The following is an 18,441-nucleotide window of genomic DNA, read 5'->3' on the forward strand; positions in this document are numbered from 1 at the left end:
TTATAAACTAAAACATCTTTATTTGATTATGGTTCCACCTCTGAATAATCACAACACAGAGTGAGGAAGGAGACAGCCTTCCACACACAGAGCCAGGAGAGATGATGATATCTTTGTGGACATAATCCTAGAGTTTTATTAAAGGAAACACAAGTAGAGATGAGCTTATATCTGATATCGATTTATAATCCCCTAAAAGCAGAACAATATGTGTACGTTTTGACTTGGTCAACCTCAGCTGTACTTCCTGATTGTAACACTGGTTAACGTTCTGTCAACGTGTTGCCTCTCCAAGTACAGTACTTTGCTTTTAAGCTTTCATCTCTGGCCACACACAAGCCTCTCAGATGACGAGTTGTTCCAAATGATGTAACACAGTCAAGCTCTGATGGGTTTGCCCTTCTTTGTAAATGCATTGAACAAAATGTACTTGTGAAAGTAGGAAATTGAGTTGCCTCTTCACTCTGAATTCTCTTTAACCATTAAGTGGGGTGACATAGCTCAGATGGTAGATTGGTTGCCTGCAGTCCAAAAGGTTGCAGGTTCAATCCCAGCTCCAGACAAGCTTGTGTCGTTGTGTCCCTGAGCAAGACACTTCACCCTGATTGCTCCTGATGGTGAACTTGGCGCAAGTGTGCAGCCTACTCCCATCAGTATGTGTGAATGGTTGAATTTCCCCTCACGGGACTAATAAGGGATTCTAAAAAAAAAAAAAGAAAAAAAAAAGTGGAACCATTAAAATACAAGATAACTCAAATGTGTTTTGCTGAACCAACATCAGTCCCTTGTGAGTTTGGAGGTCTGAGATGTGTTCCGGACTTGTGTTTGGGAAAGTTTGAATGAGCCTATAGTGCAAGGCTCCCTTACGAGCGAGGTTGATGAGCAGCACCCAGGAGGTGGTCCTGCTGTTGCTTTAGAGTCGCAGACTTTCTTAACGCAGTCTCTCATGTGAATCCTGCAACTCCCAGAAATCTTTAACACAGATGTCTCTGCATTTCTGCTGGCTTTCACACTGTGTTCTCTGTTTGAACCATTTGGCATTTCAAAGCTCACTAGCCCGTAGTCAAAGTTTCAATTTGAATGTCCAAAATGAATCAGACCCGTTGCTATTCTGGCTTTACGATTTCAAAACTTGCTACAAAAATATTTACCTTCTTTCTGCATCTGAAATATTGATATAAAATGTCTTCTTTTTTTTTGCCTTTTTTGGTAGATAAGTAAGACATTCATTGTCAACGGCGAGTCTTTGCTTCGTTTAAAAACATATATAAATATGTATATTACAAAAAATTTGGACGAAGCACAATTGTGGAGAATAAAGCCAAAGCTCAGAAAAAAAGATTATTCTTTGGTCTTGTAACTACTATTTATGTCAGAACTGGTAACATTAGGGTATGTGGCAATCTATTGCCAAGTTAAAAAAACAAACAAATCATTCATCATTTTGAATGGACATATAAACTGAGAATTATCAGCAAGGAAACTTGTTTGAACTATTGGCAGAAAAAAACATATTTATAAAATTTTGACATCATTTTACACAATAGAGAATACAAGTCTTGTGTCATTGTAACTTCAGTCAGGAAATGAAACACAAAAGAGCATCTCTTGAAATGTACGAATATCCTGATTTAAAAGCTAATCACAGTGACAGTAAGTCATCACCAAAGCATGTACATCTCAATGGGAGTGACACAAGTCTCATGCTTTGTGTTACAGAGCTGGTTTAAGAAAAAAAGGTTTGGAGGATTTTTAGAGCGCTGACCCCATCACATCCTTGAGCTGCCCTCTGTTTCCAGCTCCACAATTCTGCCTGATGAGTCGAGGCTGATTTCACTCTCACTCTTCATTAGTTTCTGGGATGTAATTTGGCCAGAGATTTAATTATTGATGCAGCCTTTGTAAGAAATGAGTGCTAATGTGCAAGTTGGAGCGCTGTGAGCGAAAAAGAAATCACTTGTCACGATATAATATGTAGCAGCTCCTCAGGCTCAATATGAGCAGACTGTGCTAACCTTTTAGTCGCCGGGTGGAGCTGGTAAGTAGAATTTAGGTTTTACTCCAGAAGAAAACCCTATGAAGAATGAGAACACTAAGTTGTGAAGTGACAAGATGACATTCTTGAGTGACTAAAACATTTAAATACAAAAATTCTATCCATTGAAGTAAGTATAGACTGAAGAGTTTTTAATTTGTTATTTTGTTTTTGTCGACCTTTAATATATTTGTGCTGATCTGTTACTTGAGAGTACATGTAAGTACAAGCATGACCATTTTTAAGAACAAAAACATTTGTTGATGTATAAACACACCTGTTTATAAGCAGGTGTTATGTTTTAGTATGAGATATGAACGAAAAAACATGGTGCAAAAAACAAGTTCTTATGTTTGTACAGGTGCATTTGTTTTTTTTTTTAAGTCAATGTTAACAAGTACATTTTTTTTTAATTTGGAGAAATTATGTTACGGAAAGAGAGATTAAAGAGAAAAATAGATATGTGTACATCTATGCTATAGAAGGTCAGGTCCTAATGTTTTATATTGTTTGATGTGCTTTTGTACTAACTGGCCTCAGCTCATTTTGCTGCATTCATATTAGATGTATTTACAATAATAACCTTGAATGCTTTAAAATAAAAGAACAAAAACCAAGAACTCACCGTTTATAATGCAATAGCAATATTGAGTCGTATAAAAGACTGTGCGTACCTTACAGTAAATCATAAACGCTTCAGCAGCTACCAAATGTTCTCCGGCGCAGGAATGTGACTTTCACACTAGGCAGGATTAGGAGAAGAGAACATGCCACAGCAGGAGCAGTGCTGATGCTAAAGTCGATAGAGAGCAGCACAGGTGGGACGATGGAGACAGATTTGTGGGGATCCAGACACAAATGTGTTGTTTACATTTAGACTCTACGGGACTGCCTTCTTATCTATGTTGGGATTATCTGATGAACTGAGGAAGACCTTGTTCTCCTCCTCTTTCCCCTCCTCCTCTTCCTTGCTCTCACACGTATGGCAACAAGTAGAACTCATACATTTTGTTTACTCCCTTAGCTGTCACTAGAAAACCATTCCGCTGAAATGTGCTCAGTTCCAGTTGCAGGTTGGGTCAGGAACACATGTTTATTTTGGGATAAAGTGTTGAGGTGCTTTTAAGGTATAGAAACATTTAAAAACTTAAAATTACTTGTTACTTAAAAGGTCAACAGAAACACGTGGGAGGAAACAGATTGATGGATGATGGATTAGCACATCCCTCAATCATGTGCCCGCCTGTAAGAGTGCCAGTTTATAAGTAAGTAAGTAAGTAATTTGTATTTATATAGCGCTTTTCCAGACCAGGGTCACAAAGAGCCTAAACAATCAAAACAATACTCACAACAACACTATAAAATATATACTTTAAAGGTCAAGATAACACTGAGAACAACACAGGAGTTCCAGAAAATCAAGGAAAAGTCTGCACACATAAGAATGTCTTAAGATGTTTCTTGAAGGAGTCAGTAGACTCCATCAAGCGCAAAGAGGCCCTCAGCTGGCAGTGGTTTCTAAACTAGAGACAGAAGAACACACATTGGCTGCCCTCCAGTATATAGCCAGGGTAATCCTTATCCAAACTCTATCGAGCACCATATCCATCTACATTCTTCGTGCAGACTTTTAAGAATGTGGAGACTATGACTCATCAGTTTGCACATAGATGGTATATTGTCAGCGTGTCAGCCACTCTCAGAATGAGTTCCACCTCACTTTCCTCCTTCAACTACAACATTCTCAACATCACTTTCAAGTGGACTCTTTTAATGGCAAATCGATCTCAGTGATCGACTCGGTTTGTGGGAATTTTCAAACTACTACACTAGACGTGCTCACATGACCAATTAACCAAATGTATTGCATGATTTAATACTCATCGTGCATTTTTTGTATCATATCCCGATGATGCTTTCAAAATACATCAAATATAAATAATATTTAAGCTTTCAATAAAAGAACAGACATAGGTGAACACGCTCTGTCATCTTTGTCAGCAGAGGATTTATAAGGCATTCCCGGACCGGACAGAAGGAGAGCAGCTCCCCCTGTGATATAAACAGAGATACCATCAATCAGGTGAGGTGGTGTCGACAGCTCACTGAGCGTATCAAGTCTGCAGCAGGGCTGCTCGGGCACTCAACAGAGTTTTTATGGACATTTTTTAAGGACCTTCTTATGGCCAGAAGTTTATAGCATTAGAGTTTGTCAGTTTTTTACCTTTAGTCTCTAATCATGGAAACCTATTTGGTTATTTAAATTGTATTTCTATCAAATAAGAAGCTCAATTAAAATGATACAAGACCTTAAGGCATTATAAAAACAACAAGGTTGAAAACTTGAAAAAATAAAAACAGACACGCCGGCATCAATCTGTTTCCATGATAATGTACGTTGGTGTTAGAAGAATCAATATTTAATCTCCAGCGTGTGACCAGAAACTTGAGCAGCGGAGATAATGGTCTTGAGGCAAAACCAACAAGTGAGGAATATGAAAGCCTCGCCGACATTTATCTAAATCAATGACTGCCAAATATCTCTATCAGACGCATGTTGTTTTTCCTCTGCGGTGTGAGAAAGAAAGGAAGTTGAACTGTCTTAGTCACATGGTTGAGCAATTAAATAACTTTCCACCAAGTCCATTTCTGGGTGAAACACTTTTAATACCAAAATTCTTTGCCTGAAAACCGTACGTTGAACATGCAGGATAAAATCATATATGTTGGTGTCAGATTTAGACTTCATGACAAAATGATGAAAGGATCATGTCAAAAGAATGACAAATCTGATTTTCTTTCCATTAAACACTGCCGATACTCTGTCTCCTGGTGCATTTGCCACCTACCCACTCCTCCTGGTTTACCCCATACAGACGCACACTTAGACACACACACACACACACACACACACACACACACACACACACACACACACACCTCCCACAAGCTGCAGTGATTGCGGCGGAGATCAGGCCAACCAGCAGATCAGAAGAAGAGCTCCGTCGGTGGGAGCTGCTCGGACAGAACATGTGGGTGGAGGATTGCAATCAGACCCACCAGCAGCACTCACACCAGAACTCCATCCCACAGAAGAGACACACAGGGAAAACGTGTTTAAAAATATAAAAGAGAAGGAGTGCGGAGGACGGGGACGCCAAACTCTAAGAATGTGCAGCTATACAGTGTCTCTGATCTGCCTCAAGAATCCAAGCATGAGACTGAGATGTGTGCACGATTGAGATCTGCACATGTTCGAAAAAAATAACTGTTGAATATAAATAAACTAGAATTTATCGCATCATTTAATGTATTCCATCTGTTGCTTCTCAAAATGTCTTAAATCGTTTCATATGCTAATACTGTGTCTGTACAAAACATTGCACGTATTAAGATACAAGTTTCATTTATTTCAGTAGTTGTGTTCAGTAGTGAGAGATAAAGGCTTTTTTTTCCTTTCTATTAAATCAGACTTAACACAACAACAGTTAGTTCATAGACTGCTCTTTTTGAAAAGCATTGCAAACATATTCCACAAAAAGCTTTTTTTCTCGCCATATTGTTCCACATTTGAAACTTGAATTATTGAAGTTGGTACTAAAACATCAAGTAATTAACATTTTAATCAATCAGACTTGGTTTGATGAAATAACATTACTGCTGAGTTAAATCGTTTTAACCTTTGGTCACATAACATGTAGAAGATTCTAGTCTAAAAGAGACAGATATATGTTAGAAACTCCAAAGTTACAACTTGTTAAGCTTTATAACTGTTTTACTGTAATGATTTGTTTCATTTGAACTTATGTATTAAAACCTTTTTAACAATGTTCTTCACTACATAACTTTTCAAACAAAGAACATGACAACATTTCAGACACTAGAGCCAGAAACATGATTGAAATACTATTCATTGTGCCTATAAGAAAGTAAATGTCTTAGATTCCAATTTCAACAGTAAACAGCTAACGCCGGTTGTAAATTCAAACTTTCATCACAGTTTAAGGTAGTATTTGCAGTTTCCAAAAATACTGATTATACAATTAATAAGGAATATATAATTTATATGCAGATGAACAAACATGACAGATACAAGAAGACATTTGAAAAGTCTACTATAATAAGCCATGTCTGTTATTCATTCTGACACTCCTCGTTCCCCTCAGGAGATGAGAGTCGGCCATAGATAGCACACACCTACATACATACTGGGATTCTTTAGATAGAGCTGGATGAAGAGAGACTTCACACTGTTGAGACCTCCCTCTGCTGATCTGATACTTGCTGGCTGTTTGAGTAAGTCATTCTCATCGTTGATTTTCCAGTAGAGCAATCTCACCACAGTGTGTTTCCTCCCGTCTGGCAGTTGACTCACACAGGTTTTTATTCAACAAGCTTCTTCAAAGATCTGCGAGATAGATGTTTTTGTAAAGAAAGCACTAACTGACGCATGATTTACTCCAAACCTTTGCTGCGTCTACGCTAAACAAAAAGCACAACAGGAGGAGACAGCTGGAAGAAAGGTGTTTTGAAAGCTCTTTTGTAGACAACTACTCGACAGCTTCTACACATTTTTACGTTTCACATCTCTCAGAGAGAAAAGAATCACTCTTTCTCCTATCTTTTTTGTCTTCCTCTCTATACACTCCTTCCCACTCGTTATAGCTTCGTCTTCTGCCGGGATCTTTCCCTTCTCCTCTCCCTCTCCCGTGATTGCCTCGGCATCCACTCTTCTTCGCTTGCCTGCTCACTAATGGCCATGGCAGGTGTTCTCCCAGGTGCCTGAACAGAACGGCCTGAGCCGAGCCTTTAAGAACCCTGGCATCAGCATCTCGGCTGCCCTCCTCACTCCTGTTCTCTGAAAGACTGCAGAGCTGGCATGTCCACACATGTGCAAAGACACACTTGCACACACATACTTGCAGCTCTTGGCATATGACTATTATGTTATGTTATTCTTACTGGTCTCAAAGAACGGCTAATAAAATCTTCATTCAGTCCTGTGGGCACTTTTCAATGGTAGACTTTTAGAGTATATTTTTCTTTGCTCATGAATTTCTAATCATCCACTGCTAGGCCAGCTGTATTGAATTCTGGCTTGACCAACAGCTAAGAAGGTGAACCCTAATAACCTAAAGCCAAGTCACTTTAAACCTATAATTCATTTATTTTTTTATAATTAGACAACCAATTTGGATTCAGTCCATGCTTTAGACTATATAAAAACTGAGATAAATACTGAGTCTCTGCTTCATCTCAGTCTCAAATACATGAACTCGAGAATGCAGCTTTGTGTCAAGACCGCCCTCTTGGGTTTTCCTTTACAATCACTCAGCAAATTGTTTCTCTAAACGCTGTATGACTTTCACCTGCTCTCATTGGACAGCCGGTGTTTTAAGGTAAAGTTAGTCGTCCTTAGCGTCTCGTGGGATGTGCTCTGTTTCTGCAGGTCGGCTCTGTGTGTGGCCGCTGCAGTTTTAGCTTTCAAGCCGGCAGCAGAAGTCAGGCATGAATAAGGTCAACTTTAGATATAAAGTACATTAAAGCGGTCGGAGTCAGGAGGGCGTTCAGCTGAGGTGACTGACAATGGAAATTGAGTGTTCCCTCATCTCTTGAAACTCTACTATAATATAAAAAAAAAGTTGTCACTCGTTCTTCGCCCAAAATAGTTTGACCTTTGTGGGCCTTTTATCTCCCACTGTGAAAAATTAAGATGGTCAAAGCAAATACAGTGACTTGACTGACCAAATGGTGCACCTTAATTCAACAACTGCGAGGTAAGCTTTGATTGCAACTGTTTTGTAATGAGTTATTCATGTTTATTTGTTTTTAAAGCAATGGATGACTAAATATTTTTGTTTCTGGACCCCTAAATCTATAGAGATCGCGGCTCTTGTTGTGTCAGTCTCTGGTTTGACCTTTTGAAAAGTTAAGAAAGTATCTTGAAAACTATTACGTAGTGAAGGACATTGTTAAAACTGTCAAGTTTCAGGAAGTATTATTATTCTTGGAGGTTTGATTTAGCTTTATTATCTCTGTCATAAACAATCTCATCAAATTACTTTCCATCAAAGTCAGTTTAACTATTATTGGAAGTCTCTGTATAATCTTTTGATTAGCATATATTAAACACTTGCATCAAGGGCTGCCATTATCAAATCAGCATCCTCCAGCTTGTACCTTGTATCTTTTGCATTCCTCCTTAATCTCACCTACCTTCAAGTCCAGTTCAACTGCTTTAAAAACAGGAATGAATGGAAAATTTCACTGAAGTTGATCCAAAGATAAATGATGGTAAATACTACAGTTTATGAATGTATTATTATTCTAATCAGAGTTGACACTGACTGCATGAAAACTTAAGTTATGTCACATTAAAAACTAAACCATCACTGCCTTTAGCTTGAAACAGAATGTGAGCATCAGCTTGGGCCAATGAAATGCTTCTTTGAGTTGCAGCACAACATCCTGACAAGAGGACTTCTCTCCTCTGAAGCCAGACGAGCAGACAAAGGACGCGTTGATATTGGGAGTGACACTCGGGTGGCAGCTGTGCACATCATGCCAGTCAGTCGAGGCTTCTGTCAAAGAGGACTTTGTCAGACAGAGTCAAGGCTAGTGGCGTGTTTGTGTGGGGAGGAATAATGCAGGCTGTTGTCCTGACAATAATAATAATGACGTTGGCTGCCGTTTGCCGTGTACAAAGTACCTCTGAGCGGCACACTTCTGGTCTGTTCTATAGTAAGTGAGTAAGAAAGTAAAGGTTATTTTTAAAGCATCTTTCTAGACAAGAGTCACAAAGCGCTTTAACAATCAAAAACAATACACAGTTAAAATATATATTTTAAAAGGCCAAGACACATAAGACAAACACAGGAGTTCCAGAAAATCAGGGAAAAGCCTGCACACATATCTAATATAGACATGTAGCTCAACAGGAGAGTTTCTCCACACATTTAAACTTCTGTCAGAAGAAAGAGCTGTCTCTGGAGGCAGCACTTCAGCAGTGAACTCATCATTCAGTGATGGTGACATTTTTTCTCTGCAGCAGAGGAAAACTTTAACAAAGTTTGCCAACTGACTTTCCTCAGTGACAGTGATGGAGTTTAAATTATGACTCATGTCCACAAAGACACTTTTGTGTAGTAACTCAGCATCAGATGCATAAAACAATCCCCATTAAACCTGTCGCAATCATCACCACACAACCATCGCATCAATCAAAATGACTAACCATACAACCCTCAAACATGGACGCACACTTACACCAACACAACACATTCACACTTGCATCAGTAATACAACACATCACTACAGAATGCCGACATCCCCTTATTTTATTTCTTGCACTTTCTTGTTTCTATTTATCTCTTTCTTGCATTCTATCCATCTTTCGTCTTTCACACATACTGTGTCCCACCCTCTCTTTCAACCGTTCTTGTTCATCTCTCTTGGACTACCTGTTCACACTTCCCCTTGCAGCATGGTCTCATGAAAAGAAACCTTTTCTATGGTCAAGCTATTTTAAAGAAGGCAAGTTGTGTGACTCATTGCCATTAAAGTTCATCTGTGCATTACCGTCACCTGAGCTGCCACTTATTGCTCTCTCGTATTTTACTGCCGCTGCAAAGTTTAATAAAGACCAGAAGAATGGTCGGCTTCTCCGTTCTCTGTCCGTCTATCGAAAGTATGAGTTCAGTCCAAACACACCTTATACCATTGTAATATAAGCATATGGGTTAATTTAAAGTGCCAAATAGCATGTCCCTTTTTTAAATCGGTTTGTCTGTAATTTGAGATTTAGTTTGTCATTCAATAGAGTTTTCAATAAATAAAAACAGAAAAATTGCAGTTTTTTTGCAACAGCGGTGGTTAATATTACACTTAATATAATTGTATTTGTATCTAAACCATACAGTATATCTATGTAAATAAACGTCAATTTGCAAAAATAGAATATTGCAAAACAACCAGTATATTGAATTTAAACATGTGTATTATCCAGTAGTTACAGTTTCAACAGACATCACATCCTTGGTGGAATGTGCGTTTGTTATCTTCAACCACCGCTCGAGTTTCATACATTCCTTATATTCAAAACAGTGTCTTTGTTTCATGTGGTGAAGTAAATAGCTTGTGTTTTCATCGATAGCTGCCACGTAGCCACGAACCTTTTAAACAACAGATGTGGCCTCTCTTTTTAATATCACTTCCTTATCAAAGCGTGCTTTTTTCAAGAGTTTTTTTTCCTGCTCTGCTGCCATTCTCTCCTTCAAACTTCACTTTGAAGGAAGATATTATCATCAACAGAAACACACGAAGACACAAGCTAGACACACAAGAGATGGAGCAGCATGCTCACCTGTATGAGCGACATGTTGCTGAGGTCCAGTCTGAACAGAAAGTTCCTGCAGAGACACAGAAAAGGTGGGAGGAGAGTGTGAGAACATTAAGTCCAAAACTGTAATACATATTTCCAGGAGACACGTTTGACAGCTGATCATTAAATTATTTTTCCTGTGGTTCAAACACTTGACAACAATGTCAGGTCCATGAATTGTTTGGTCCAATAAATAATGACTTGTTCTTACTCCATCTGAATATGAACCTGAGCTCAACTTTAAAACTTGTGTTGATTAACAAACCCGAGCTCTTGGCTCTAAAAGAAGTTGCGTGACATTCAATATGCAGCTGAAATATCAAGAAGAAGATGAAAAGGTTCTTCATATTTTGTCAGCCTCTTTGGTTTGTTGTTTTGCAACTACCTGGCTTTAGTTGTAAGAGACAGCACAGACACAAGTTAGGATTTGCAGGAGCATGAATTATTTGGTAAGTGAGTGAGTGTGGAAACACTAAACTGATGATTAGGGCATCTAGAATCCAAGCTTGTGGTTTAACATATTTTAAAACCTAGCTACACTGAGCGTTTGGGGAAATACAGATTATTTTTTTTTCACTCAGCCTGTGAACCCAGCTGATGACAGCTTTGAAACATTGAGGTTTTGAGGGAGATCATGACTTGTCCTGAGGAGAAGAGCTGTCAAATGATCACGATAGAAACGTTGAACATGAAGGATTTTATCAAATGAAAGTAAAAAGTGCCAAAACTGACACCAAAGTGTCTCCTGTCAGTAATATGTAAATTGGCTACACAACATCATACCAATCAGTCGAAACTTCTATCTCATAATCTCTCAAGTAATTACAGTTTTATTCTGAAGAATAACACACACACACAAGCAGACAAGAAGTGGATTTTCACCTCTATTTAGCAGAAGGTGACATACTATTAAAAAGGTTTAAATGCATTTTTTCTTTGTTTAGTAAGTCATAACCGGTTTCATAGTTTAAATCACAGGTTACGATGAAAACCTGACCCGGTTCATGGAGGTCAACTGAGAAGCACTGAGGCTGAACTGATGGACTCTTTCTTACCTGGCACCCACAATAAGCTCATTCCGAGTCAGGTCAAGGGTCAGCTGGGAGTAGTCTTTCACACCAGGGAAGGAAAAAGTGGATATCCATGGACTGAGAGCTGCAAGACAGGAGGAGAATGGAGAGAAGTTTAGTATCTATTCCAAATCCTATAAGATGTGGCTTTAGGTTGATCTCTCTGAGCCGACAAAGTGAGTGCATATCATTTAAAACTATTGATGTTTCAAGCTGAATTGTTTTATGACAACGCTGCATGACAAGAAATTATTTTGCTGTTCTGCATGTGGAGGAAGTAAATTACTTTTAAAATGTCACAATTAAAAGAAGCTGAGCAGTGGAGACACAAGTGGCAGAGCATTAAGTGTTTCCTTAAATTTATGCAGGGGGAAAAGAGCAATCTTTATCTCCAGTCCCTTATTTATTAAATATGAAGTGAGACTGACAGGTGGAAGAGATAATGATAAAGATAATAGTTCGTTGAAAGGTTTGGAGCTGGTAAAACAGAAAAGCTAGTTGAGGGTATCATGAACCCAACCTCATGATGGACCAAACAGAGAAATATATAATATACAGGTTTTAAGTTAAAGTGATTTGTATTGCTGTTGAAGAAGAAAATAAATATTCAACACGTAACTTGACATTAATGAATTGATGGTTGGATGTTGGAGTAGGCAGCTTAATAAATTGACTCGTTGCAAGCAGACAAAAAAGCTTCTTCTTTTTTAAAATAAAATGACCTGAACCATGCTGGGCATTGTTGTGTATCAGTTGTGATGCTGGCACAAGCACTATTCAGAAAAAAAATCAGAATATCTAAATAGCTAAAATATCTCTGTATCTTTTGTGCTTGTTTATCTTTTTTTTAATTCAGTTGATGTGGCTTATATCCAGGTGCACTCTTTCCAGAATGTCCGGTATCTCTACACATTGTTTGAAAATCTATGTATTCCAAGAAAATGGTAAGCAGACATTCCAATATCTCCTCCAATAATAAGAAAATGACTTGAACCGTGAGAATGTATGAGAGTGCTGGGAAAAGAGCAAAAGTTCAGAAAACTATATTGAATACATATATATCAAAAAAGAAACATTTACAATAAGTTAAGATTGCAAAAGTATTTCAAAAGTATAAGGAAAGTTCGGCCAAACTTCTTCTACCATATGGACTCCAGATTGATGGTCCCATATGGTTCTGTCAGCTGGAAACTAGAAATAGAAGATAAATAGGAAGAAGCTTCATTGCAGAATGCCACAGTTCATTTAAGGAACAAACTAAAGACACGTGGTTTTGCAATTAATGAAGAAGCTTCAATAGAAGCTAGAAACTGTTTCCTCAGATGTGACTGATAGAGGAGTGCAGGTTTTTCCATCACTCCTGTCAGACTGCACCTGTCGCCATGTTTGACACTTAAATACTCACTTTGTTCAAATAAGACTGACTGTAGACATCCTCCCTGATCAAATTTGATGCCATTTATCTCTGATTCATGAATCTGCTTTTCCAGACTCCCACAGGTTTCACTGCTTGTGTCCAGCTGAGAATGTCACTTGTTTGGACTTGCAGAGTCGTGTACTCACGCAGTGTTTTGCAGTGTTTTTTTGTTTGTTTATTTTAAATAAAAATGCTAGTGAGTTTTCTGTTTTCGTTTTTTTCAAAGGTCCAGATTTGTATTAATGTTTTTTCAGGAGGAATTGTTAAAAAAAAAGTATTCAACTAGGCATGTAAATAAAACATGAAAGAACAAGAACATGAAATGTAAATTTTTCATTAGATTTTCAAATCTTGGATGCTCAGGTGGTAGTTACACTATGGTTCCATCTATCTAACCACCAGACAATTTGTCTTATTTTAGAGCGTGTAATGGGAAGATTTTAAATATTCTTTCCGCTAATGTCGGTACCTTTTTGTTGTTGCCATTATTTAGCATTTAAATTTGTTAACTATGGGAGTAAGAAAATTTCAATATAATGATATATTGCGATATCTCCCCCACCCCCCAATATTATATCGATATTCAGTAGCACAGTATCAATATTACAAAAATATAAATATAAACATTTTTTCCTTTGAAATTTTAATTTGTAGTTATATAATGGTTTATATTTCAATAGTGTGTTTAAAAGAAAATCATTCGATTTTTTTTTTTTAATCTATAATTAACACTGAGTATTTACAGCATTTATATATGCTGCAATTAAACCTGTGGCCACTAATTAAATTACTTCAAATGGAGTAATTTAAATTTGTCATTTTCACCATGCCAAAGGAACAGGAGAACCAGTGAAATGGCAGCAATGACTGAAAAACAAAGGATACACCAAGCTCAGCATGTAATTTTTCACCTGTACCGGTATATTGTTTTTATTTTGTTCCCTCACTTCCTGTTTCCTTCCCCGGTCAAATAATGGCACACAGTTGGACCTCATGAGTAATCAAGACCCCTACTTCAACCACCTGAGTCCAGACCAGTGTGCCAGATCAAAGATTTCCCTGCACTGATTTCTAGTTGGTTTTCTTATTCCCTCCTGTGGACTTTTCTTGTTGGACCTTTTTTCAACCATTTTTGCCTCTTTGCTCCTGTGCCCGACTGCTTTAGTTTATTCTTTATAAGCGTGTTTTGACCTCCTTGTTTTATTTTCTGTTTCCAGGTTCCCTGTTGTGTCCTTTGTTTCCTGTTTTATTTCCCAGTTTGGTGGACGTTTTGGTTTTTGGACTGTTGAACATTTAGAACTTTTGGACTCTGGTTCTCTTTGTTTAGTATTGTTGTATTGTATTGGACTTGTTATTTCTTAAATGTTTTGTTTGTATTGAATGTGTGGTCTGCTGGTTACTCTCACCTGCACTTGGGTTCCTTCTGGTTGAGATCGTGACACAGCAGCTTTTAAAGCTGATGTTTGGACCCATTTTGGCTTGAAAACGACAAGACAGTGGCGACGATAAGACACATGCGATCTACATGTGGACCAGCTTGTTTTCCTCCAGAAATAATCTTGAGTTGATGATTTTTTTTACCATGAGTAGATTGATTGTTTACCATGCTATGATGGTTTCGTACAATTACATTCTTTAAAATAACCAATATATCGTTGTTCCTTAAGTAATCGTAATATATCATATCACCACACATTAATCGTAATATGTATTTCTGGATTTATCTTCCTGGTTGAAAAAGAGTCCCATTTACAGGCGGATGGTCCAAACGAAGTTACATGGTGAAGATCTTTAGCTGTATTTCTGTTTTGTTTTGCTTTACGCACACTGCAGCACCAGAAGGAAACAAGCTACATTTTCCAACAGGTAGCCAGCAGCTGAGCTTAATAATGTTTTTATTCTGCTTGCCAACACATGAACAATCTACTTAAATCACTGCCACTAAATCCTTAGAGGATGTCAAGCAAATAAAATTTCATCATAAATTGTTGTAGAGCCTCTGGCGCAAGTCGTGCAGACATAGAAAGAAACCTCCTTCGATAAATCTCTCCCCGGAGGGAACTATTACACGCTTATAAGTGTTCCTTTACATCACATCTTAAAAAGCTTGTAAAGAGAGAGATTTGAGTCACGCTGAAAGATGTGAACCTTCAGCTCATTTACTTTTGTTGGATTGAACGCTGTGACAGTCAGGGGTCTTTCTCCCACTGACATTCATCCTCCTGCTTACAAGTGCACTTGTACATGTCCCTCACTGTTTCCCCTCATAACTGCCTGGCTGGGTGCTGGAACTATAAAGCAGGATGAATATGAAAGCCCTCTTGCCGGGTGGTTTACCCATGGCCCCCGAGATGGACATGATGAATGATTATTGCATTTCCCCCTCCTCTGCAATCGCCGGGATTAATGCATTAGCCTGTGGCTGCCGGGAGGACGAGGAGAGGGATGACGGCCTCCGCTGATATATTTGTCTCAGGCAGACATAAATCCTAACCTTTCTGTCTGCTTCCATCTAACACTTTTTTAAACATTCTGCTCCTTCCCACGCAAGCGGAGAGTTGGCAGAGTGAAGTGGCTTCCCGACTGATCTAGGTTACTATTCAATGGCATCTGGATGCCGAGGCGCCAAATCTGCCAACGTATCACAGAGCGGAGTCCAACACATGTCAGAGGCAGAAACACATAGATAAACACTCTGCTCATTTGTAACTCTTAACTAGCAAGGACATTCTGAATGAGACAGTCGCAGTCATTCACATTGAAGTATTTTTTAATGGTGAACATTAACACTAGCTAATCCTCACCTGCAGCGTTTGCCCAGAGATCTTAATGGAGGTCATATTTAAAAACATATCTAATAAAAGAACAATTTCATATATTTAATACCAGTGCGATGTTTAACATTTTCTTCTAATCATTGTTCACCTGAGCGGCACATTTAAAGCTGCTCATTTAACCCTTACCCAACTCCATATGTATTTATAGACAGGGGAGGTCGTTAAACTTGATCCAAAATCAACACAAGGGATAAAACAATTAAACTTGTTTTTAGCCCTTTGGGTCACCTTGTCATAGACCAAACACAAATACACACATGACAAAATTCCATTTTCGTTTTTTACACATTACAACAAAATATTTCATCTTGTGGTCAACCAAGGACAAAGGACAGATAGACTGACACTGAATAAGTGGAGCAGAAAAGAAAATGCTGACTGAGTCAGAAGTAGATGAAGTTGGCTGAGGGGGAGAAGGTTATAATACGTGTATGGATTCTCCTTTAGTGTGGAATCCATTTCAAGATCTGGTCGTCTGCCAATCACTGAGATTATAAGAAAAATTGAGTTTTGGTTTCTAAGTGTTTTTTTTGTTGTTTTTTTTTAAAGAAATATGTGAAGTCCCATTAGTTTGAAATTGCACTTTAGTTTGAAGAGCTGGGAGTGATTTGAGAATTCAGATGTGCTGTAATACTGTTTGATGTTAATGTTAGTAAATAAATGTGTACAAATAAATACTTCTGGACACATCCTAAAGACACCATATTCTTTCTTTAATACATTAAGAGCTGTTTTTCCATAGTTTTTCCGGAATATATCAATTTTCTCTCATTACTGTGTTGTCATTGAGTATTTTCTCTGTATCATTACTTTCTTAAAATACTATTACTTATATTACACCATGTTCACAACCTTTAATAGTTCCCTTTTCGACAGCCAGGTTGTTTATGTCATTAATAATCAAATTGGTAACACAAGACCCCTCAAATATGTAGACCATTTCACATCCCATTACCATTATTTTAACTAACACAGGATATACTTCTAAGCTCTTTATCAGATCTATGATCCGAATGCCTCCACTCGCCTTCATACTCTTTGTATCGTCTCGGTTCTAGTTGATCATTTGCTGTGCGTCAGTCCTGTGGAAGCTGCCGTGACTCAACAGCGCACAACATTCTCTGGCTGATCTCCACTCCAGCACCAGCACTTGGCTGAACACAGATAGAAGGTTTCAGGGTTACAGGCTGGTCTGAGATACGGCGAGTAGCCAGCAGGGACAGCAGAGCCACAATAGAGCTCAGGCCAGGAGGCTAATCGTCTCTCAGTCAGGCGTCGCTAACAACGCCCCCCTGACGTCCACACAATGTGCCCCGCTGCAGCTATTGATATATTGATGAGGCCATAAAAGAATGAGGGTCACATCATAAAGCATGTTCATACATGTACTAAAATGTTAATGGCTACGAGTAATGACTAAAACATGGACTCTTTTCACTCTTTTGCTTCATCCCCACACACACACACACACAGTAGCTGGGCCACAAGTGATAAAATAGTTTATTAATTCATTGGTTGAGCCAACAAATCTTATTAAGGAGGATAAAAGTTTCATTTTGTGGAATAAGCTGTATAACAAGGCTGCCAAAATACAGTTGACCTTTGAAGAAATCGAGATAGAGAGAGAGAGCGATAGAGTGAGAGAGAGAGAGAGAGAGAGAGAGAGAGAGAGAGAGAGAGAGACCCAGATGACTGATCAAAGTACAAATGCAAGACATTTGAGACACAACTTCAAATGAAATAATTAAAATGCAACATGTTTGAATTTGATATTGATTAAACAATCATTTTATCGTTAACTAAACAGTTAATTGGCAATCTTGAAAAAGGAGAGGAAAAGTTACTACTTGTAACTGCCAAATGTAAAGACATGTAATGAAACACATTTGTTACCTACTAGCAGGACAAAAACATCAGCTCAAGATTTGAACAGTTTTATCTTAAAAGGGTTACATGCTCCACCTTTCATTTGAAAGATTCTGTATTGTCTACACTGTCTGGTTGAATGTCTGCAATTCTACTTACTATGGGTATTTACAAGTACAAAGTAAAATAAGATGTTTCATCTAATGTTCTCCTTACTGTAGTAAGTAACTCCCAAGCTATTTGTATAAATACCTTGATATATAATATGAAAATACCTTTTACATATAAAATCAAGTCAGTGGGATAGTATTAGTACTTGCTATTAGTGAGTTAGTGAATGTGATTTGTAACACATTATTTGTTAAGCATGAATAAATCTTAATGGCTTGACTTTAACAACTTTTCTTTCTCAAGCACATGGTACAGTGCACACTATAAAAGTGTGAGAGGGGGCGCTGCGCACTAGCATGATGTTAAACTCCACCTGGCTGCATCATTAATGCTCAGACAACTTCCTGATCGTTCAGCTTAAAATACACAGAGCCCTGGAAATAAAACCAGGTAATGGTGAAAAAGTAAGCTGCAGATCCAAAATGTAATGGGATATATTTCAGTCATCACTTGAAGTGTTTCTTCTCAAAGACCAGAGAGCAAAACTGCCCAATGGCATCATCACAAAGTAGCCGCTCAAGCACTTGAAAAAATGGTTTAGTGCATAATATGAAGCTTTAGAAAGAGCGACCTGATGGAACCTAAAAGTGAGAAGAAATGAATGAGAAAGAATGTGTAGAAAAAACAGTTTCTACACATTTTCTGTCTCTTCTGAGTGAAACATG

At 38.1% G+C, this 18,441-nt stretch overlaps 1 protein-coding gene across 3 annotated transcripts in view; it reads right to left on the minus strand.

Annotated features, from left to right (window-relative positions):
* The window catches only part of sema5ba (sema domain, seven thrombospondin repeats (type 1 and type 1-like), transmembrane domain (TM) and short cytoplasmic domain, (semaphorin) 5Ba), a 153,082-nt gene that overhangs the window by 69,155 nt on the left and 65,486 nt on the right, over positions 1-18,441 (minus strand). For all 3 annotated transcript variants that reach the window (XM_087803437.1, XM_087803436.1, XM_087803439.1), the window contains exons 4-5: positions 11,471-11,570; positions 10,398-10,443 (exon numbers count right to left, since the gene is read on the minus strand). In XM_087803437.1, the coding sequence (XP_087659563.1) occupies positions 10,398-10,443; positions 11,471-11,570 (146 nt within the window). The remainder of the gene's footprint in view (positions 1-10,397; positions 10,444-11,470; positions 11,571-18,441) is intronic.

Source organism: Callionymus lyra, chromosome 12 (genome assembly GCF_982586985.1).
Source record: "Callionymus lyra chromosome 12, fCalLyr1.hap1.1, whole genome shotgun sequence".
In the NCBI taxonomy this organism is placed as follows: Eukaryota; Metazoa; Chordata; class Actinopteri; order Syngnathiformes; family Callionymidae; genus Callionymus; species Callionymus lyra.